Source organism: Rhinoraja longicauda, chromosome 1 (assembly GCF_053455715.1).
Source record: "Rhinoraja longicauda isolate Sanriku21f chromosome 1, sRhiLon1.1, whole genome shotgun sequence".
Taxonomy (NCBI): Eukaryota; Metazoa; Chordata; class Chondrichthyes; order Rajiformes; family Arhynchobatidae; genus Rhinoraja; species Rhinoraja longicauda.
Window position 1 is genome coordinate 108104811 of NC_135953.1, and position 22797 is coordinate 108127607.

Sequence of the window (22797 nt, forward strand, 5' to 3'; positions counted from 1 at the left end):
TAGACAGTCAGAACCCTTTTCCCAGGGTGGAAATGTCAAAGACTAGAGGGCATAGCTTTAAGATGAGAAGGGCAAAGTGTAAAGGAGATGTGCAGAGCAAGTTTTGTACACAGAGGGTGACAAGTGCCTGGAATGCACGTCCCGGGGTGGAGGCAGATCAGATAGTGACATTTAAGAGGCTTTTTGATAGGTACAAGGATATGCAGGAAAGGAAGGAGATGGATCATGTGCAGGCAGATAAGATTAGTTTATTTTGGCATTATATTTGGCACAGACATTATGGACAGCCACTGTTGCCACTCAATTCAAGTATATGCAATGGCATTGGATGGTAAGGTGGCAGGGTGATGAAATTACTGGATTAGTAGATGGAGCTCTGGACATTGATCTGAGGGACTGCACTTGAACCACACAATGGCAGCTAGGGGATATCAAATAAAACAATTTAAAAATATAGAATGAAAAACTAATCCTAGTGTGCTGAAATCACAGTATTAATTCATTAATACTTTTACAGGAGGTCTGCCATGCTTAAACTCTTTGGCCTAGATGTGACTCCAAGGGTCATCATGGTGCTTACTGCTGTCTCGGTCTGCGGGGAATGAAGAATGGACAATAAGTGGCAAGATTGTTGGTCATGTTCACATCAGTGGATGAAAAATCAAAACAAAAACGACTTTTGTGACTGCTATAACATTGGCAATCTGCATCCATCCTGGGTCAGATCCACCCGGGGTCTGTTAGTGTCTGAGAGATGTTTGCACGTGAGTTTTCTCAGGTTTTCTCCCACATCCCAACGATGTACTTCTTGGTGGATTAATTGGGGATATGATGGTGATATCAGTCATAGAGCACAGATGCAGGCTCTTCAGCCCATCCAGTTTGTGCTGACTGTCATGCATTAATTTTCACTAATTCAACACTAATCCCATTTTATTCCCGCCATATTTCCATCAGATTTCAGAAAAGACACAAAGTGCTGGAGTAACTCAGCAGGTAAGGCAGCATCTCTAGAGAACATGGGTAGGTGGCATTTCGGGTCAATTACCTTATGTAGATTACACGATTTATTTACACACAAGGGCAATTTGCAGAAGCCAATTAACGTACCGACCGCTGCACCTTTGGGTGCGGGGTGACTGGGGAACTGAGGAAAACCCATGTGGGTCACAGACAGAGTGTGCAGACTCCACCCGGGGTCAGGATTCAACCCAGGTCGCTGGAACTGTGAGGAAGTATCTGCGCCACTGTGCCCCCCTAAACTACAAGGAAATTAGTGGAGGGAGTTGTATTAATGGGATTGTTCTGATAGCCGGCCTAGCTTTCTTCAATATTGAACGAAAATATGAATCGAGGTTTATAGTCAAAAGACGAAGAAACTGTTTCAACAGATGGGAATACAGTATGTATTGTATGGGCTAATCTTAACCTTCCAGCTGCTTCCCTTATTACAGTCAATCTGAAGAATGGTCCCGACCCGTAACGCTACCCATCCATGTCCTCCAGAGATGCTGCCTGATCCGCTGAGTTACTCCAGCACTTTGGGTCTTTTTTTTTGTAACCAGCATCTGCAGTTCCTTGGGCGTACATCTTAATCTTACCATTTTGTGATATTCATTGAATGAAGGAATCTGAAACCATAGCCTGGCCCTCAATTACATTGTGCTCACCGTTACACTTGCGACCCATTTCGAACAATAATAAACCAGAAAACGAGCAGGAGAGCGACGCACTTTAATTTATAAAACAAAGGCTGTCCGCGTTGTGTAATTAAAATGCAAATCGGGACGGCGAATTACAGGAAGAATCAACGATTGAAGCAGGGGGCTGAAGAGCTGCACGTGTGCAAACAAATTAAAGTTCTGCCTCGCTCGATTATTTATTTGCGAACCTCCATCTGGTCCCTGCACACAATGTTTATTCACGGCTCCGAAAAGAAAACGTTGTATTTGCAGTGGGAAAACACTGGTAAGATGAAACAATTCCCGCGATGTAACCGCTTGAAATGTGATGACAACACTGAGGTCTCAGTATTCGCCTTCACACCGCAAGAGCAAGATCCTTAAAGTGCACAGATGTTATTGTGGTTCCAGGGAGGAGGGTCGACTGATTGCAAGTTGGTGTTGCCGGTAGTTTGTTTTTTTCTCTGCTATGCGTCGGCAAACCTAGATGCACAACTGACATTTTAACTATTGAAATCCCACTAAACCAATCGTTCCCACCTCTGTGTAGGAAGGAACTACAGATGTTGGTTTAAACCGAAGATAGACACAACATACTGGAGTAACTCGATTTATTCACAAAATGCTGGAGTAACTCAGCAGGTCAGGCAGCATCTCGGGAGAGAAGGAATGGGTGACGTTTCGGGTCGAGACCCTTCTTCAGACTGAAGACTGAAGAAGGGTCTCGACCTGAAACGTCACCCATTCCTTCTCTCCCGAGATGCTGCCTGACCTGCTGAGTTACTCCAGCATTTTGTGAAATCGATTTGTACCAGCATCTGCAGTTATTTTCTTATACTACTGGAGTAACTCAGCGGGACGGGCAGTGAAAGGAGGTTTTGAGGTCGGGATCCTTCTTCACACTGTGCCAGGATCCCGGCCAGTCTGAAGAAGGGTCCCAGCCCATAATGTCGCCTGTCTATTCCCTTTCCAGATGCTGCCTGGCCCGCCTAGTTCCTCCTAGCACTTTGTGTTTTGATTAATGTTCCAGCGTCTGCTGTTTCACGTGACAGCATTTTATTGTATTTTCTTTTCACTCTGCGGATTCAGGAAGCTGGGTGTAAACACAAGTGTAATTAGCCTAACCTTGTATCCTGTGAAAACATTTGTGGTTTCTGCAAAACAATCCCCACGCATTACATTCAGATGCAGCAAGTGATTTCAATAGTTTAAAAAAACAAAATAAGGAAAGTGCTCCCACTGCAGGTGATGAGGAATATTGCCAGAAGCCACGTTAATGCCAACATGTGCACGGGAGCACAATGTTACCTTGCTTCGGAAACAAACGTGAAATCCAAGAGGTTTATGTCTCAGTTTAACGCCTTTAATTTTGAATGCAATCCGACCAGGGGAGGTGGGAAGGGTCAGGGTTCCCCGCTGTTTGCCAATGTGCATATCAACTGGGAACAAGAGGGCTTGAGGTGCCTAGTGTTTCCTGCACAGTCCCTAAACTCACCACAGTCCGCATCTGGAGCGGGTCCAGTGATACCACAGCCCTTACTTAGCAATCGGATTTATGACCGCGACCACTTTCCCCGCGGCAATGGCCAGGGCTAGATCTGATCGCCCCCATTACCACGCTGGTGGCGATACGATGTAGACCCACCGTTCAGCAGAAGTTGTCATTTCGGCGCTTCATGCTGGAAGCTATGGGCTCAGACATCGCGCCGGCCCTTCTGTTCAACAGCTGCAGCTCAGCTGTGAGGAGCCCGCACCCTGGTGTCTGAGCCGCCTTGAAATTATTCTGCTGTGTAGGTCTTGCTTTCGTGGGATGCTCGTTGTTCACAGATTGTCGGAATTCTCGGGGTATGCAGAAGAGCAGGAATATGGGCGCCAACCACTCCCATAAAACGCCAGTCTTTGACGAAAACGAAGATGGTAAGTTCTCATTGTATTGTACAATATTCGCAGTTCTTTGCAATTCAATCCCTGCTCCTTACATTCGAACCACTTCTGCCGTACGTTGCTTTGGCCGCTGGAGGTATGACTCTTACAAGGCGTGGAAATAAAGAAAGGTAATTTGTCCTCGTATTGTAGATTTCTCTTAATGTACGAAAGGGTTCTTTCATTGAAAGCGAAGCACACTGTTTTAGTACTTAAAAATCCTAAATTTCAACTTTTTAATACAATTGTAACATAACATCGCGGCGAAGAACCCACAATACATTAACTTAACATAAGTTGACCATAAATATAATTTTTAGAAACAACTCCTATGAAATATGATTTCACCAATTATTCAATCCACAAGTGGCAAGGCTTTTCGATTTAGAACCTACGCTAACTTGATGAGGGGTGGTTAACCGGTTCTGATGTACCACTTTCAAACATAGTCGTTTGATATGCAGCTAATTTATGTCCCACGGTATGGCTTTGATTGTTTTGTTTCTACAGTATGACTGGTAAAGCATATTAAGATATTCCGGGCGGTAATCACACCGTTGCATTTAAAATCCTTATGGAACTGCTAATGAGGATTTCAGTTTAAACTCGATCGGTTCTATCGACAGAACTCTGCATTAGGTGGTGTATGAATTGTATCCCCAGGCAACTGCGTTCAGACCGGCCAACTTGCGAGCTGCGAGCACCTCGTGGAACTGTTTGCTTAAGAGAGTTGACTTAATTGCTGCATGTTCACCCTCTGAACACAACAGGACAATGTTTGACAATAGAATGTCAATGTTGAAACAAGGAACTGCAGATGCTGGTTCACAAAGAAAGACACTACGTGCTGGAGTAACTCGGCGGATCAGGCAGCATCTCTGGAGAACATGGATAGGTGACGATTCGGGTCCAGACCCGCTGAGTTACTCCAGCACTTTGTGTGACATGATGTCAATATTGTTACGTGTTACCTGTAGCGTAGGGTTTAGATTTTTACTCTCCTTTATTCGATTTTGACCGGCAAAGTTCAGGCTACAAATAGATAACTCGTCATTCTTCTATCAGATTTACTTTATAGACTTTAACCCGGTATACTGGTCATATTATCACACCTTACTTGTCAAACTGTCTCCAATGTTGTTTATAAAGACTGATATTTAAATCGAATGCAACTTTCGATTGATGGCACGAAGATTTCTGTTTTGACTAGTTCACCAGTAAGTTAACAGTTTGTGCTGCAGTGCACCGATCTCTTTCACGGGTTGACAACCCACCTTGGTTGTCAAGTCAAGTGAATTTTAAATGTATGCAGTAAATGCCCTAATGCAGTTCAAGAACTGTACTAATGTAATTGGTAACGATAAAAAGATATCAGTGGTAATCTGGTTCTTATTTAAAGACTATCAAAAGGATGCTCTTTTGAGAAATTAGAAATTATTGTTTATTTTAGGGAAGAAAGTCACAATAAACATTTTCAGAGTGGAATTCAATTTCCTTTATCATTGTGCTTAATTACATCCATGAAAGAATCCTTTTAAAGAAAAACCCCAAGTGCCTTTTATTGTTAACATTATTGTAAGTATTTTTTTTCTGAATGACTCAGTGCTGCTATAAATTTATAAGAGAAATAGATTTAGCTGAATAATAATTTTTGGCATAGCCGCTGATTTTGATTAATGATGAAATATTTTGTGACCACTGGAATGCAAACTCAATTTGCAAGCTATTTTTAGACATACTGGGAGTCTCATTTGAGCAGGGAGCACCACATTTAACATAGAAATAACAACAGAGCAAAATAATATCAGGGGACTACCCAAAAAGAAAATAATGCTACATGTAGCATAATTACATGCATGCAGCGAGGCGATGAAACAGTAAGCATCTGTTACTGTTTGTAAACCGAGAGGATGGATTCTTATAAGTACCTGGGTGTCTCCCTCAACAATAAACTGGACTGGACTGAAAACACCGATATGCTGTACAGAAAGGGCCAGAGCAGATTTTATCTGCTAAGGAGACTCAGGTCCTTTGGAGCGCAGGGGGCACTCCTAAGGACCTTCTACAACACGGTGGTTACATCGGCCATTTTCTATGGAGTGGTCTGCTGGAGCAGCAGCATCTCAGCGGCGGAGGGGAAGAGACTCGACAAGCTGGGCAGGAAGACCAGCTCTGTCCTGGGTTGCCCCCTTGACTCAGTGCAGGTGGTGGGAGAGAGGAGGATGATGGCAAAGCTAACATCGCTGCTGGACAACGACTCCCACCCCATGCAGGATACTGTCACTGCACTAAGTAGCTCCTTCAGTGACAGACTCCTTCACCCCAAGTGCGTGAAGGAGAGATATAGGAGGTCCTTCCTTCCCGCTGCTGTGAGACTGCACAACCAGCACTGCTCCCAGCAGACGAGTCAACAATAACAGCTAAGAACACACGGAAAACTGATAACAATTTATGTATCTTCTATTTATAATTAATGATCTCTTGCTCTCTTGCTATCCACTTTGCTGCTGTAACACTGTAAATTTCCCCAGTGTGGGACGAATAAAGGAATGTATTATTATTATTATTATTATTATTATTATTATTATTATTAGCACAGGCTCCAGTTGGTGGCCATTTATTTTTTGAACGATGGCACATTAGAAATGTAAATCCTACAAGACCCTTTGTACACATACTTGCCTTTCTGATTTAATTTTTGGCCGTTCTTTTTAAAGGCATCCTATGTTCTAAGCAAAAATAGATGGAGGTTGGGTGAGGGAGGGAGGGGGAGTGGGTGAAGGGGGTGAGTGAAGTAAAGGAAGACAACTTGCATTGTTCTAGTGCTGTTTATGAATTTAGGTCCTCTCAAGTGGTTTGTTACCAAGGAAGCACTTTTTGATCCAGGCTCACCGTTGTATTAAGGGAGTTGCAGCATAGTCTAAAAGGAGCAGGCTCTGATGAAAAGCCATTGGTCTGAAATATTATCCAACATGGATGTTGTCTGACCTGCTGGGTTTTTCTATTTTCTGTTATGATTTCAGAATTCCTGCAATATTTATATGTTTAATGAGCAGATACCAGTTGAGGTGATATTATCCGAGGAATACTTATTAGTCAGAGGCCAGGAAGGACTTTTTTGCTCTTCTTGTGAACAGCCCCATGAGATCTATTGAGAAGGTATTCGAGATCCTTGTTTAGCACCATAGTGCATGATGTGTGTCTAATGTGCCCAGGATATTGGTCCATTCTGCCTGCCTCAGTGAGATAATAAACACCTTCAGTCACCAGTGTGGCATAGTGGCGCAGCGGTAGAACTGCTGCCTGACAGCGCCAGAGACCTGCGTTTGACTTTGACTATGACTGCTGTCTATATGGAGTTTGTACGTTCTCCCTGTGACTGCATGATTTTTTTCTGGGTGCTCCGGTTTCCTCCCACATTCCAAAGACGTGCAGGTTTGTAAGTTAATTGACTTTTGTAAATTATCACTAGAGTGCAGGATAGAACTAGTGTACGGGGGATCGTTGGTCGATGCAGACCAGATGGGCTAAAGGGCCCGTGTCCACACTGTACCTTTAAACTAAACTAAACTCAACCAGTCCACCACGTGTTCTGTTCAGGGGTGGCAACTGGATGCCCAAAGTTGTCTCCAAATTCCTTCAAGCCCCAGACAGTATACGGTGTGGGACCTTTTCACCAAAAGGAGTGCTTACCACCTCCAGAAATGCCTTTAACAGCCAAGTCAGATGGTGGCTAAGCCATCAGACCTGTCATATAAAAAAATCTCTCTGGTGTCACTGACATAAGCACTCAAAAACAATCCAAATATATACAGCGGCACAGCGGTAGAGTTGCTGCCTTACAGCGCCAGAAACCCGGGTTCGATCCTGACTACAGGTGCTGCCTGCATGAAGTTTTCACGTTCTCCCTGTGACCACATGGCATTTCTCCGGGTACTCTGCTATCCTCCCACATTCCAAAGACGTGCAGGTTTGTAGGTTAATGGGCTTCTGTAAATTGCCCCTAGTGCGTAGGATGCGAAGCTGGGATATCAAAGAACTAGTCCATGGTTGTTTGTTGGTCAGCGCGGACTTGATGGCCAATGGACTTGTTTCTATGCTGCATCTCAAAACTAAACTAAATATCAAAAAATAATTCTATTAAATTATAAAAACTTTTTCCAAATTTAATACATTTGAATATATTTTCATGAACTAAATATAATTAAATGACTAAACATTAGAAGCACAAAAAACTTAAATGCACTGAATTTATTTCAGTTAATTTAAGTAAATATAAATAATCTGAAAGTCTCTGATCTCCCCAGGAGTTGTTTATCTGCAGTGAAGTAATTGAAGCTTCAGTAGTTCTGCCCAGCACAAGTTTAATTGGCAGATTTCCTGGTGTTACTGCTGAGAAACTGCATGAAGTTGGTGCTCTCTTGCCGCAGTCCATGAGGAGCCCAGTGTCGGAGAGCAGTCGGAAGTGGCAAGGTGACGTTCCTTCAAGAAGCTCGGCACCTTGTGATGTTGAATGTCAATTTGGCCTGCCTCACAAAAGTGATGAAAACATGTTGTTCCAGCATCCAACAGCACAGAACTCTCTCGCCCCTCCCACCCCTGTTCTGCAGTGAAGCACCAGCCTAGATTTTATGTTGAAGGATCTCGAATGTCACAACCTTCCAGTTTAGAGGCAGGAATGGTATCATTGAGCCATGCCTATTACTTTTTGCGTGTATAAAATGGTATCCAAAGTCAGCTGAGGCAGACCAGCGGCAAATTACTTGGTAAAAAAAGAGAAATGTTATGTCGGGATTTTTCCTGTGTTGTTTTTTGCAGGTTATAAGGTAGCCTAAATGATGCAACTTAAAGGAATCAATGGAACTTGCACCAAAAATGTCACATTTTTTTAAGGCTGGGAACAGCATTCAGCCTCGGACAATTCTCAGGTCAAATATCTGTACATTCTTACCTATCTTCCAAACCCAAGTTGCTGGGCAGCTTCTGTAACCCCAAAGCCGTGAGCAGCGAGTACCCTGCAGCTTGTAAATAAATACTGCAGCTAAAAATCATTTGAAGCTCCTAACGGTGGTCTTGAATTTTTGCCAATCAGAATGTCACTGATACAATTATGGGGGTCAAACTGTGAACCTCTCTCATCTTCAGGGGTAATTAAATTATCTTAAAAATGTCCATTAAACAAGACATTATCACTGAAGTGTCCGACTTTCACTTTTAAGTGCTTACTTTTTATCTCTGGTATGTCTGCTACATAACACAAATTCCTTCCACTTGCCCCAAGGATAGGAAAGATTTAGAAGGATATGGGCGGGCGGGACTAGTGTAGATGGGATATCTTGGCCAGCATGGGTAAGTTGGGCCGAAGGACATGTTTCCATGCTGTGCGACTCTATGATTCTAGAAACTATTTGTATCCATTTGTTTGCAGCAAAAATATACATAAAAGAGAAACTGAGTTAAATGCCCAGTTCAGACGATGTTTTTCTTATAAGTAGATGAGTTGACTATGAATAAGGCCCAGATGGATCAGTGGTTTATAACTCAGCAGATGTAATAAGCCAGAGACATTTTGTGTTCTCAAACAAATACTTGCAGCGAAAAGCATCTGGGAATCAGTTTATCTGCATCACTGAAATGTTGCTATTGACAGATATAAACACAGCAAGTGGACAGTCACTGTTAGGAAAGAAATAAGCATTCATATTTGGCATTACAATGGATAAGACATGATTGCACTTGAACAAGATTGTTGTTTTGCCCTGCTGGACACCTTGAGCAGGTGTCTGTATCTCTAATAGGGGTGGAAGGTGCTTATTAATGGAGAAAGTCATCAAAAATTGCTTATTAGTCCATAATCACTATTTCTAAACTCTTTAATTATCATCAGAAAATGTACAGTCATCTCTGACCTTTACTGCACTATTCTTATTGTAATGTTTTTAATCCTTAATGATTGCATTAGTATGACCTTTATACTTTTCATTTTATATTTTACTCAGTGAGTATCAAGCTCATCAGCGAGTCAGAAAATGTGCCAATCAAACATCCCTTCTGTACTTTTTATTTATTGGAGTAAACTAGATGTAGAGCAATATCTTATTGTGTTACACTCCAATAAATATCACTCAGTAAAAACATGAAGGACAGATATTTGAAATTAAAATCAAATTGTTACATTATTATGCATTATCTGCATGCAAATATATTATTTCCTGTGATTATTTATGCTTAGAGCTTAATTTTATTAAATAATTAAAGCAACATTGCAAACAGCCTGCCTCAGAAATTCAAGTCTACTCAAAGTGGCATTTCCATACCCAAGCTGTTTCATTTATGTTATTACCTGAAGCAAATCAGATAGAATTACTCAACATAATTGAATCAGTTTAAGCTGAGTACAATGTGAAGGTTTTCCTCCATGGCAAACATGAGGGACAATTGAGAAGTGCTCATGGTATTGATGGGGCTACAGGGGTGTCTCAGTATTCTTTCGACAGTTGAATAAGTTTCTATTGTTAGATCCAAAATAATAAGCTTTTTCTCCATCTGTGCGATGAATGTGCAATGGCATCATTGATGAGATTACACTAAGAAAAATGTCTTCATCCACCCCTTACTTTCCCACCCCATCTCCTGCACTTTCATGAAGAGAAGGTCAACCAGATGCAGTCACATAATTATAGTCCTGTGAGTGAATTCACAATGAAAACAAAAACTTGTCATGGTTCAAATCATCTATAGAATTGCTCCATTCCTAGATTATTAACCAGAATTATTCCCACAACTTCTAAAGTCAAAACAAGATTAGCACTTAATTTCAATTTTCTTTTGTATTGAAAGCTGTACTGTTGATTTCCATTTTGTTATGAATATCTCCAGTAATTCATTCTAATTTTTGTAATTTTTTAAACCAAGAAGAACTTTCGTGTAAAGATAGACACAACGAGCTGGAGTAACTCTGTGCGTCAGGCAGCATCTCTGGAGAAAAAGGATGGGTGACGTTTTGGGTGGGGACCCTTCTTCAGACTGATTGTAGTAGGGAGGGTGGGGGAGGAAACTGAAAGTGAAGAAAAAAACAGGACAAATCAGGGCTGGCAATAGATGACCTCAGGTGAGGAGGTTCCCTGATAGGATGATTGTTGGTTAGATACAGATGTGAGCCCAAAAGCGATTCATAGTTGCGACCTATGGAACCAGTTAACCGACTTCTAGTGAAGGATGTATCATTGAGAAAATTTAAACTGGTGTAATGTCAATGGATAGAATTGCACCTGGTGGTGGATCCACTGACTGATATTTCCATCGACAGATAGAAAGTCATCCTAATTTGTTTTTACCATTTCCCCAAATAGAGAAATATCGTATATTATGTTATTTTAGTTTTGCTTTGAAAATGTGCTTAATGCAAACTGATCATTGCATCTAGCTCCACACTTTCTAAATAATAAGAATGTGCAAATATATATAAATGTGATGAAGAAATAAATATATTAAAAAGTATTCTTTAATTTGAGTAAGTTATGATCGTGATTAGTTTCTAAGGTGAATTAAAGTTGTGCAATTCAGTCCCGAAACCAATGAATTAAAACCATTGCCTGCCTTGCGGTACAAACACAAATACATTTTTCCATTGTAAAATCAGTAGCCCCGATTGAAGATTACATGAATTCCATGTTTTATTTACAGGGATTTTTTTTTAAACATGACCACAATATCCCAATATGCACAGCTCTCATGATGCACGGTATAAGATATTCATAAATCCACATTGATAATTCCCATGACATACATCTGATGCATTGGAGAATGTATTGGTTTTATGAGTCAAAATAATTATTTCTTTCTCAAAACTGTTTGAAATCCCTTACAAATGTTATGACACTGACATTTTCAGAGAACAATGCGAACCACTTGATTTGTTCATTTCCATTTCATTATCTGGATCCTTTGCGAAAGAAGCATTCTCATTCATTAAAGGTAGACTTTGATCACTACCTGAACTGGGCAGTAAATGACCTGGAGAGGCAGTCCACCTACAGGATAACAATATTAATATGAGCTGATTTCATATACAGGCTAATATAGAAATGGGCAAATGGGACTAGCATAAATGGGCATCTTGGTCAGCATAAACACTTTGGGCCGAAGTATCTGTTTCCATGCTGTATGACTGAACAGCAGACTGAAGTAATAAATCTACAGGATCTTCCTCATCCTGTAGAAATTTAAAAAAACATTTATTCTGTTTTTTCTAAAGTGGCTTCCAAAGATCTCTTTAAGGTTCACTGATTTGTTGATCAGCGCGTGATAAAAATAGATGGAGTCTGTATATTTAGTTTACATATTCCCAACTCTTCTGATTTCCTGGAGTTATGTGATAATGCAGATCAAGAATTACAGTACTATAAATGGGCACATAATGCACAGATGCACAAAGTCTGGAAATAGATTTACATTATGACTGCACAGAGTCAAATGTGGTTAATCTTTGGAAGTAAACATATTGAAAAATGTTGGTCATTCTCCTGATCATCAGCGTCGGAAAAAAAGCTATGAGCTATAAAGAAAACAATGCCTATCTCATGAAATTGAGCAACATATTCACCATTTCAAGTTCAAGCTGACTTTACTGTCAGTCTATGTAATTACATATAAAATTCTAAATATAACAAGACAATGCCAAAAAAAAGACAAGACATCAGTGCAAAATCAGAAATGGAAAAAAAACAAGTTGTTCCATTGTTGAGGTAGGATTAGGACTGTGTAGCCAGGTATGGGTTGGTTCCAAACCCTAATAGTTAAAGAAAGTATGAGTCCACAAACCTGGTGGTACAGGACTTCAGGATTCTGTACCACCTTCCTGATAGTTGCAGTGAGAAGAGCTTAAGACCATCCTGAGAATCTTACAAGAAAGCATCCATCTTCGAATATAAACTAAATTATCTTCACCAGGTAACTGCATTATTATCCAACCAGATATTCCCACATTGTGTTGGTGGTGCGAGCCACAGGGTGTTGCATGTGTCTAGTGCCCTGGTATAAATCCAGATGCCACTGGCTAGCAAATTTTGAGAAAAAGGGAGCTGAGTGCGTAAGGCTTCTTCTGCCAGTACATAACATCTGCATCAACAAGACTCTCGCAGTGCCTCCTCGTGGCAACACATGGTAACTGTGGCCATCTTCAGTCCCAGGCTAAACTGTGTGGGAATCTCGGAGGAACTCTGGCCCCCAGAGATGCGATGTGCAGGCCCACCGGCGTGTGGACACGTCCTGACGTCTATCAACCAGGTCCCAACTATGGGTTAAATAGCACCCCGCTGCCTTGTGGGTAAGGCTCAGGAGAGCCAAAGGCACTGGAGCTGGAGTCCCTAGAGACGGTCGGCTGATCCCTCGTGCGTCCGCCTTCCGGCAACTCCTGCAACCGAGTATGCCCCTCTGGAAGCAGCCTATTAGGTGGAGAGTCGAATGCAGATGCTGGGCAAGTTTGTATTCCCATTTACCTGCACAGGCTCAGCGGCCAAATCAAATGGAGAGGACACTGAAAAATCCCCCTCTCCAAGCAGGACAACACCAAGCCACACCATCATCTCCCGCAGATGGATGGATGCCAGAATTCCCACAGACACCCTTGTTTCCCACCAACACCCTGACACCTCTCACCCAGCTTCTTACCTACCTACTCCACCTGCTGATCACTCACACACTTCTCACCATTCCCTCTCTCCAAACAGTTACCATCTGCCCAACCACCTTCCTTATTTTGTCCCAAAGTCCACCTTCCTCTCCCATCAGATTCCATCATCTGACAGCCCCTTTCCCGGAATGGCGGGACTGTCATATGTTGAAAGACTGGAGCGACTAGGCTTGTATACACTGGAATTTAGTAGGATGAGAGGGAATCTTATCGAAACGTATAAGATTATTAAGGGGCTGGACACGTTAGAGGCAGGAAACATGTTCCCAAATGTTGGGGGAGTCCAGAACAAAGGGCCACAGTTTAAGAATAAGGGGTAGGCCATTTAGAACGGAGATGAGGAAAAACTTTTTCAGTCAGAGAGTTGTGAATCTGTGGAATTCTCTGCCTCAGAAGGCAGTGGAGGCCAATTCTCTGAATGCATTCAAGAGAGAGCTAGATAGAGCTCTTAAGGATAGCAGAGTCAGGGGGTATGGGGAGAAGGCAGGAACGGGGTACTGATTGAGAATGATCAGCCATGATCACATTGAATGGCGGTGCTGGCTTGAAGGGCCGAATGGCCTACTCCTGCACCTATTGTCTATTGTTTACCTCCAATAATCATGTTCCAACCTCAAATGTTATCTCCCCTGACTCCTTCCACCAATCCACCTGTCACCTGCCAGCTCTTGCCTTCCACCCACCCCATGTATATAATTTCTTTATACTGGCTGTCTCATCTCCACTCTTTCAATCCAGAGGACATCAACTGTGCATTTTTCACCACAGATGGTGCCTGACCAAGTGAGTTCCAAGCGGTCTTCAAGGGCTGACTGATCTTGTGCTATGTTCTAAACATCCTACGAATCTCTGAATTTTTAATCTTTAAGTCGTTTATTAAATTAAGGATTTTCTAAGTGCATGATGTGTCTACCGTTTGTGGTTCAAAATACTATGTGCCATGAAATGGCCTTCAAATAATGTTGGTTTTGTATGACTAAGTACGCCGAACTATACTCAAGCTTGGAGTTATTGCACTTACAATATTTGAAAGCAGTCACTTGAGCCTATTCACCTGATTTATGACATCAATGTGGTGTAAGGTTAGATCTACTAGGTACTTACAGTTTGGCTGCACCTATTTCGTTAACTTAAGCATTCATTTGCAAAATTGTTTTTGGAAAGTTGGAACACTTTTATCATAATTATATTTTGCTGGCAGGGGGTCTCACTTGACAGTAAGACTGGAAAGGCTGAGTGAGACAGCATCGCCCCTAACTCTACAACACCCTGACTGTTCTTGACATCTGGGACCAGTGTCTCATCTCCTGTCAAATCCTATAAGCCAATCATGCAGATTTAAAATATTTCTTATATTCATAGAACATAGAACAGTACAGCACAGGAACAGGCCTTTTGGTACATAATGTCTGTGCCAAACATGATGCCAAGTTGCATTGATCTCATCTGCCTGTACATGATCCATATTTCTCTATTTCCTGCACTTCCATTCAAAGGTTCAAAGATGCTTTTATAGTCACATGTGCTAAAACACAGTGGAATTATTTTCTTACATACAGTCCAGCAAAGTATTTCCATACCTAAGCACAATCCACGATTAGCAAAGTGCACAGAAATTGTCTACTGAGTCTCACCCATCGCATCTGTTATCGTCACTGGCTCCATCCACCCGGCCTCTGGCCTTCAGGAGATGAGCAAGGGCCAGCTTGGCTGCTTCCCACATGCAGGCTGCGGCCCACCAGGGTCCTGTGTTCGGCCGCGGGCGACAAGCAGGGGCCAGCTCAGTGCCTCCTTCCTGCAGGCCATGTGCCTATCTAAAAGCATCTTGATGCCACTATCGTATCTTACTTGACCACCACCCCTGGCAATGCGTACCAGGCCCCCACCACTCTCTGCGTAAAAAAAACTTGCCCACGCATCCTCAGTATTGCCTTATAGCTATGCCCTCTAGTGTTGGACATTTCCATCCAAAGTTTGTAACTGTCTATCCTATCTATCCTCTCATAATTTTATATACTTCTATTAAGTCTCCCCTCGACCTCTAACGTTCCAGAGAAAACAATCCAAGTCTATCTGACCTCTCCCTGTAGCAAAAATCCTCTAATCCAGGCAGCATTCTGGTGAACCTCCTCTGCATCCTTTCCAAAGCCGCCACATCATGCCTGTAATGGGGCTTTCAGAACTGCCTGCAGTACTCCAAATATTTAGAAAAAAGTAACTTTTACAACAACACACCTTACCCATTCTCATAGTGGAGATTCCCGAGTACCTGTCATATCCTGAACTTACTCGTGGGGCTTTGTGAATCTGATGCTCACGTGAGAACAGTTGTTTCTCATGCACAATCCAGTGTACATGAGTAGTTTATTTTAGTTTAAATATTTATTTTTACTTGAAGCAGCAAAACACACATGTGCACACATGCACATGTAAAAACATTGTAAACGAAACTAAACTAAATTGCCTTGAACTGATGGCACAAAATTGCCCTTGTTTGTATTACTAATTATGTCTGATGTAGCTTTCAGTGGCATGCAAATTGCAAACACGCTAGATATGCTTCTGTATTTGAGTTTCTATTTTCATTTAAGTGACAAGGCTATGAGTTTTTCAAGAGTGGTTATATGGCTTATGCACCAGATGTGAACCGGAACAATGAGATTCTGACTTGGTGCAGCTTTGCAGAGGCATTGTAAGATGGTTGGCTGTGCAAAACAAGGCAACATCAGATCAGGTACCAGCTACATTCCTTGCCACTCTTGAGTATTGGATAGATTGATATCAAGCAGCCAATTAAAAAATAAACAATGCTGCCATTTGAGATAAGCGGTGCCCAGCAATTTTGAAACCAATTAATACAAATCTAGCAAGACATTTTCACTTATTTGCTTTGTATGCTAATTTTTTCCCATAAAAAAAAAAACTCTCTTTGTGAGTCATAATTAGCATGGTTTATAAAAACATCAGTGTGTCTAGATCTTGCATTTTATATATTTTCATATGATAGTTTATGAAAGTTTATGCCAGAGGCAGAATACATATCTGGAAAATGAAATAAAATGTGTTGATACTCAATTATATATTAATTTTAATGGAATGGCTTGTTTTTCTTTACAGCGTTTCTTCTGATGGTAATGTAGCAATTGTGAGCATCTTGCATTTTTAGATCAGAAGGTATTGGCAAGACAATGGAGTCTGAAGAAGGATTCTGCCTTGAAATGTCATAAGGTCGTGATAGGAGCAGAATTTGGCCATTTGGCCCAACAAGTCTGCTCCGTCATTCAATCATGGCTGACCTATCTCTCCCTCCTAACCTTTTCCCCATAACCCCTGACACCCGCGTCACCTATTCCTTTTCTCCAGAGATGCTGCCTGACCCACTGAGTTACTCCAGTATTTGTGTCTATTGCCAAGATAGTGGTAGGCATGGAAATAGCTCTGAAATATATACTTAACGCAGCCAATTAAAACGTAGAGAAACTGACATGAAGTATAATATTCAAAATAAGAACCGTTACAGGAGACAACATAATGTGACAACTAGCTGTTTGTGAAACTGTGCAACCATTTAAAATATTCCTTCCATCACATTCTCAAGACATAGCTTCAAATTCTTCCACATAAGTGGAATCGCAATTTTCCACTTTCCGTCTTTGTTAGTTATCATTTTACATTATAAACTATATTCTATCCAAAACCTTAGATGATGGTTCATTGACAAACATATCGATTCTTGTACAATTGATAAACTGAAGATATGCAAAAAGAAGCTTGATGGTCACCAAATTTATGCACTGTCTTGCTAATGGAACAGCACTACCTAGTTTCGACGCCGCTAAAGTGCTGGGTTGTTGGGATAAATTCTGCTTCAAAATCACTGGCTGTATATGTAGATGGTTGAGGTCTTCTGAAAGGAATTGGCCTCCAGTGGCAGAGCGTGAGGCAGGGACTAACTCACTGCCTGCAGCCTGCTGCACTCATAGAATATCTTTGGCAGAAGGCACAGCACCCTCTTCTAGGCCACCAACTGTTAAAGAGGACTTTGACATTCAGTAACATTGGGACCAATTAAAAAACGTTTAGTTTATTTTTACTTGAAGCAGCAAAACACACATGTGCGCACATGCATAATTAAAAACAATTTCAAATATTGAAACGAATTAAAGTAGAAATCTGCTTCATCTCCCTTGATTCTTGATCAGTGATGTCATAGAGTTAGAGAAATCATACAGCCTGGAAGCAAGTCCCTTTGGGCCAACTCGTCCTTGCTGAGCACGTTTTTTAAATGAGCTAGTCACATTTACCTGCATTTGGCCCTCTAATCCATTCCTATCCATGCACCTCTTTGAAAGTTTTTTTAAGGTCACCATTGTACCGACTATACAGCTTCCACCGGCAGTTCGTTCCATAAAGTCATCACCATCTGCACGGAGAAGTTGCCCCACAAATCTCTTTTAAATCTTTTCCCTCACACCTGTATTCTATGCTCTCACGTTTTGAATGGTCCTCTCCTGGGGAAAAAGACCATTCACCTTATCTCTTCCTCATGATTTTATATACCTATATAGTGTCACTCTTAAGCCTCCTGAACTCCAGGGAGAAAAAGTCCCAGCCTGAGCAGCTTCTCTTTGTAACTCAAGCCCATGACTCCTGGAAACATTCTGGCGAATATTTTCTGTATCCCCTCCAGCTTAGTGACACCCTTCCTATAGCAGGGCAACTAGAACTGCACACAACGCTCCAAATATGGTCTCACCAATGTCATGTAAAGCTCTATCATGGTATCCCAACAGTGTCACATGGACTCAGAGGGAGTGCTCTGCCCATGCCAGGTATAACTTGTCGCTGTCTTGGTAGGCAGGTTAGGGCTGAAGGGACTGTTTCCATGCTGTATAACTTTATGACCATCATGTTGCTGAACAGTGAAAGATGCCTAACTCATTCTACCTCCGTGTCAAAAATGTATGAAATTCTGGTGAATTAACTCAAATTGATGTACATGTTGTGGAGCAAGACCCTATTTTTTCTTAAAACTGTACCTCACTGTAATGGTAGAAATTGGGAAATGTTTTCTGAGAGTAGAAATGTCCTGACATTGTGATGCCCCCGCCAGCCTGGTCTCCAGGCTTTGATTCCATTACCATCGGCAATGATGCTGAGGCTGATCTTTCTTCCATTAGCAGCTGGACTGAAATAGGATGTAGGGGAGAAAGGCTCAGTTGCTGATTTATTCCAACAAGTGCTGACACAGCGGTTAGCTTCCAGCACAATGGTAGGCTGTGTGAAACATTTACAATTGACATGTATGCCATATACCGAAGAAAAAGACATGCAAATAGCTGGAATTTCTGTGGCAGAAGGGATGTTTTTATTTACAAAGGGCAAGCTTTATAAAGGTCACCCCTCTCTGACTTCCTCTATTGTAATCCTCCCCACATTGCCCAAACAGCGATCATTTCATAGGGCATCTCAGTATGTCACTGGAATTTGAACTCTGACCAGATACCTTTAACGTGCCCTTGACAATTGACCCCACTGTCAGTGCAGAGTTTCAGTACACGTAGTGCATAGTAGGGGTCTTTCATAAATTCCTGATGGGTGCTAGCAATTACCATGATCTGCACTAGGAAAACTGTAACCAAAAATTGTACTCTCTCGTTGGGACCCGAAGAAGGGTCCTGATCCGAAACTTCACCTATCCATGTTCTCCAGAGATGCTGCCTGACCCACTGAGTTATTCCAGCACGTGGTATCCTTATTTGCAAACCAGCATCTGCACCTCCTTGTTGCAACCCTCTCAAGGTTTGATGTCTGGGCTGAGTAGAAATTTATGTCTGTTCTAAATGTTTAAATCACATACAAAAGGCATTTTGCCATGCGGAAGTATCTGCACCCGTTTCCTGATGTGGCACAGTGGCGTAGCTGATAGAGCTGCTGCTTCACAGCTGCTGAGACCCAGGTTCGATCCTGACCTCGGGTGCTATCTGTGAAGAGTTTACAGGTTCTTCCTGTGACTGCGTGGGTTTCCTCCAGGTGTACCGATTTCCTTCCACCTCCTAAAAACGTGCAGGTTCGTAGGTTAATTGGCGTCTGTAAATTGCCCCTCACTTGTAGGGACTGGATGCAAATGTGGGATAATATAGAACTAGTATGAACAGGTAGGTGATCGATCGTTGGTGGGCCGATGAGGCTTTTCCCATGCTGTATCTTTCATTTTAATCAATCAAGTTTTACTCATTAGGAAATTGGACCAGGCACACCCTGTTGCAATTCGCTGGAGAGCAGGTTTCATCTCTCTGTTATGCTTTGTGCATTTGATTCCATCACTGATATGAATGTGTCTTTTAATTATTGATCCACAGGAATCAGATTGAAGGCTTGCGACTAACAACCTCTGTGAATTAGCAATGCTGTGAGCAAGCAAAACATTAAAGTGACTGCTTCATCCCTGGGATGTTATTTTAAATGCAAAAATTTTGCTGTGATTTTTGTGACTCCTGCCAGCAACTCACACATCCCTCAGACTAAGGATTTGATGTTGCCACTGATCTCAAGGCGTTGGGGCTATTCATATTATGAGACAATTTTCAAGATTGGGAAGAGGTGTATTCCATGAGGTCACAGCCATTACAGGCAGGCGTGGGTAGGTCAGTTTAAAGTGCTGAGCATTTTCCTGATGTGTAGGTGCATGTCTCAAAAGCAGCTGCCATCTCTGAAATGCAAAGGTCATGTTTTAGCCTTGTTCAATGGAAGAAAAACACAATATCAATTGCTTTAAGCGAAGATGACCTAATTTTGTGATTTTATTTTATCTGATTAAAAAAAATCACAAAATTGGGACATCCTTGCTTTAAGCAATTGATATAGTTTTTAATATGTCTTTGCAATTGATATTGAGTTAACATCACGTCATGCAGCATCCATTAAGCACACCAAAGGTGGTCGGTCTATTTTCTAGATAGCCCTGCCTACTTCCAGTTGGCCCCTTGTGATTGTGGGCAGGTGTTTGATGTGTGATAAGTCAACATGTGCTTTCTTCTTTCAATTTTTTTATTGTGTTTTGTTCAAGAGAATTGGTATCCGTCTGCAGATCACTGTCTGATGTATTATAATTGAAAGGCTTGGATAGAGTGGATGTGGAGAGGATGTTTCCACTGGTGGGAGAGTCTAGGGCCAGAGGTCATAGCCTCAGAATTAAAGGGCGCTCTTTTAGAAAGGAGGTGAGGAGGAACTTCTTTAGTCAGAGGGTAGTTAATCTGTGGAAAGCATTGCCACAGAGGGCTGTGGGGGCCAAGTCAGTGGATATTTTTAAGGCAAAGATAGACAAATTCTTGATTAGAACGGGTGTCAAGGATTATGGGGAGAAGGCAGGAAAATGGGGTTAGGAGGGAGAGATAGATCAGCCATGATTGAATGGCGGAGTGGACTTACATAGAAACATAGAAAATAGGTGCAGGAGGAGGCCATTCGGCCCTTCGAGCCAGCACCGCCATTCATTGTGATCATGGCTGATCGTCCCCAATCAATAACCTATGCCTGCCTTCTCCCCATATCCCTTGATTCCACTAGCCCCTAGAGCTCTATCTAACTCTCTCTTAAATCCATCCAGTGATTTGGCTTCCACTGCCCTCTGTGGCAGAGAATTCCACAAATTCACAACTCCCTGGGTGAAAAAGGTTTTTCTCACCTCAGTTTTAAATGGCCTCCCCTTTATTCTAAGACTGTGGCCCCTGGTTCTGGACTCACCCAACATTGGGAACATTTTTCCTGCATCTAGCTTGTCCAGTCCTTTTATAATTTTATATGTTTCTATAGGATCCCCTCTCATCCTTCTAAACTCCAGTGAATGGACTTGATGGACCAAATGGCCTAATTCTACTTGTGAATTGTGAGCTACGTAATATAACGTATCACAAAATACTCTATACAATATTTGCAGGAGAATATAGAAAGGGGACGTTTCGGGTCGGAACCCTTCTTCAGACTGATTGCTGAGGTTGGGGGTGGGAAAGAAAGGTGGAAGAGGGGGGGCAGGGCAGAGCATGGCCAGTCATAGGTGAACACAGGCCAGGGTTTGTTTGATAGGCTGATTGTCGGACCAGTTGTTTCATTTAGTAAGAACAGGAATGAAAAGATAGGTGTGATTCCAAAAGGATAAAGAATTGTGAATTGTGAAACTGGAGGCTAGAGAAGTTGTGAATTGTGAGATGTGTGGTAGGGATGCATGGGGATGGTGCAAGTTCAGCCAGGATTCACCCGACGTGGCCTCCTGTGCAGCGGCGAGATCAAGTGTAGACTCAGCGATCGCTTTGCCGAACACTTGCGCTCGGTCCGCCAAGGCCTATCAGATCTCCCGGTTGCTAACCATCTTAGCTCCCCTTACTATTACCACACTGACCTTTTTATCTTGGGCCTCCTCCATTGCCAGCATGAGGCCACACGCAAACTGGAAGTATAGCACCTCCTATTCCATTTGGGTAGCTTACAACCCAACGGTATGAACACCTAATTCTCCAATTTTAGGTGTCTTACCCACAAACAGCCCTCTTACCCCTCCCTTTTCTGCCCAAGATCCCCCCTCCTTTCATCCTCCCCCTCCCACCTCTTTCTCCTCTCTTCCTTTCTTTCCCCCCACATTTCCCTCCACTGAACTCCCCAGGCTCACCTTGCACTAGTTTCTCCCCTTCCAACAAAATGAGAAATGTTAGTCTAGAGAACATTTACCATTTGTAAAGAAATACAGAATGTCCCTATAGATGTATTTATGTTTGCAGACTTGAGGCCACATTACAGGTATAGAGCTGATCCCTTGTTGCTCCATTACTTTTGCGGCTATGGTTATCTCTAATAATTCATTGCTGGTTTCTAAACTTGGGAGTTGTTTAATTTAGTAGGGTCCATTTTTAGCTACCATTGGTGGTTAATAAATAAATAAACTTTATTCAGAATAAAAAATAGAAAAAAATTAAAACTACGCAGAAACTCTTCACACATTCTTTATACGCAGCAGTGGTCACACCTATCTTTAAACAAAACACTCTTGCCATTCATGTGGTCCCACACTCATTGGCAATTGAGACAACTCTTTATAGATCCAAACAATCAAGTTGGTCATTTTTGTACTTTCTTCTTTGGCGCATGCATTCCCTCTCCAATGTTTAAAGAGAGGTGAGGAATCATAAATAAAAAAATCGAGAAGCAACTTTCAATTATTAATTCCACTCCTGAATATTTAAAACATTTTATATATTGCTTGTTAGTTTGGAAACATCTTCCGTCAGAGTAAGTAATGCTGGATCACAATAGCAGTCAAACCTTTTAAAATCATTGTTAACCATTCAGCCATGGCTGGATCTGTATACTGGTCAAACAATAGTCTCAGTCTGAAGAATGGTCTCGACCTGAAACGTCACCTACTCGTTTTCTCCAGAGATGCTGTCTGACCCGCTGAGTTACTCCAACTTTTTGTGTCTATAGTTTAAACCAGCATCTGCAGTT

At 41.9% G+C, this 22797-nt stretch overlaps 1 protein-coding gene across 4 annotated transcripts in view; it reads left to right on the forward strand.

Annotated features, from left to right (window-relative positions):
- Positions 1-712: 712 nt before the first annotated feature.
- Positions 713-22797, forward strand: part of LOC144600287 (serine/threonine-protein kinase 32B-like) — a 187853-nt gene continuing 165768 nt past the window's right edge. Inside the window, exon 1 of one of the 4 annotated variants that reach the window (XM_078411876.1) lies at positions 713-764. In XM_078411876.1, the coding sequence (XP_078268002.1) occupies positions 755-764 (10 nt within the window). In that variant the 5' untranslated portion in view covers positions 713-754. Of the gene's footprint in view, positions 765-1912; positions 1969-2076; positions 2117-3137; positions 3600-22797 lie in introns of those variants that run through there. The other 3 variants (XM_078411862.1, XM_078411881.1, XM_078411856.1) reach the window with 3 other exon arrangements.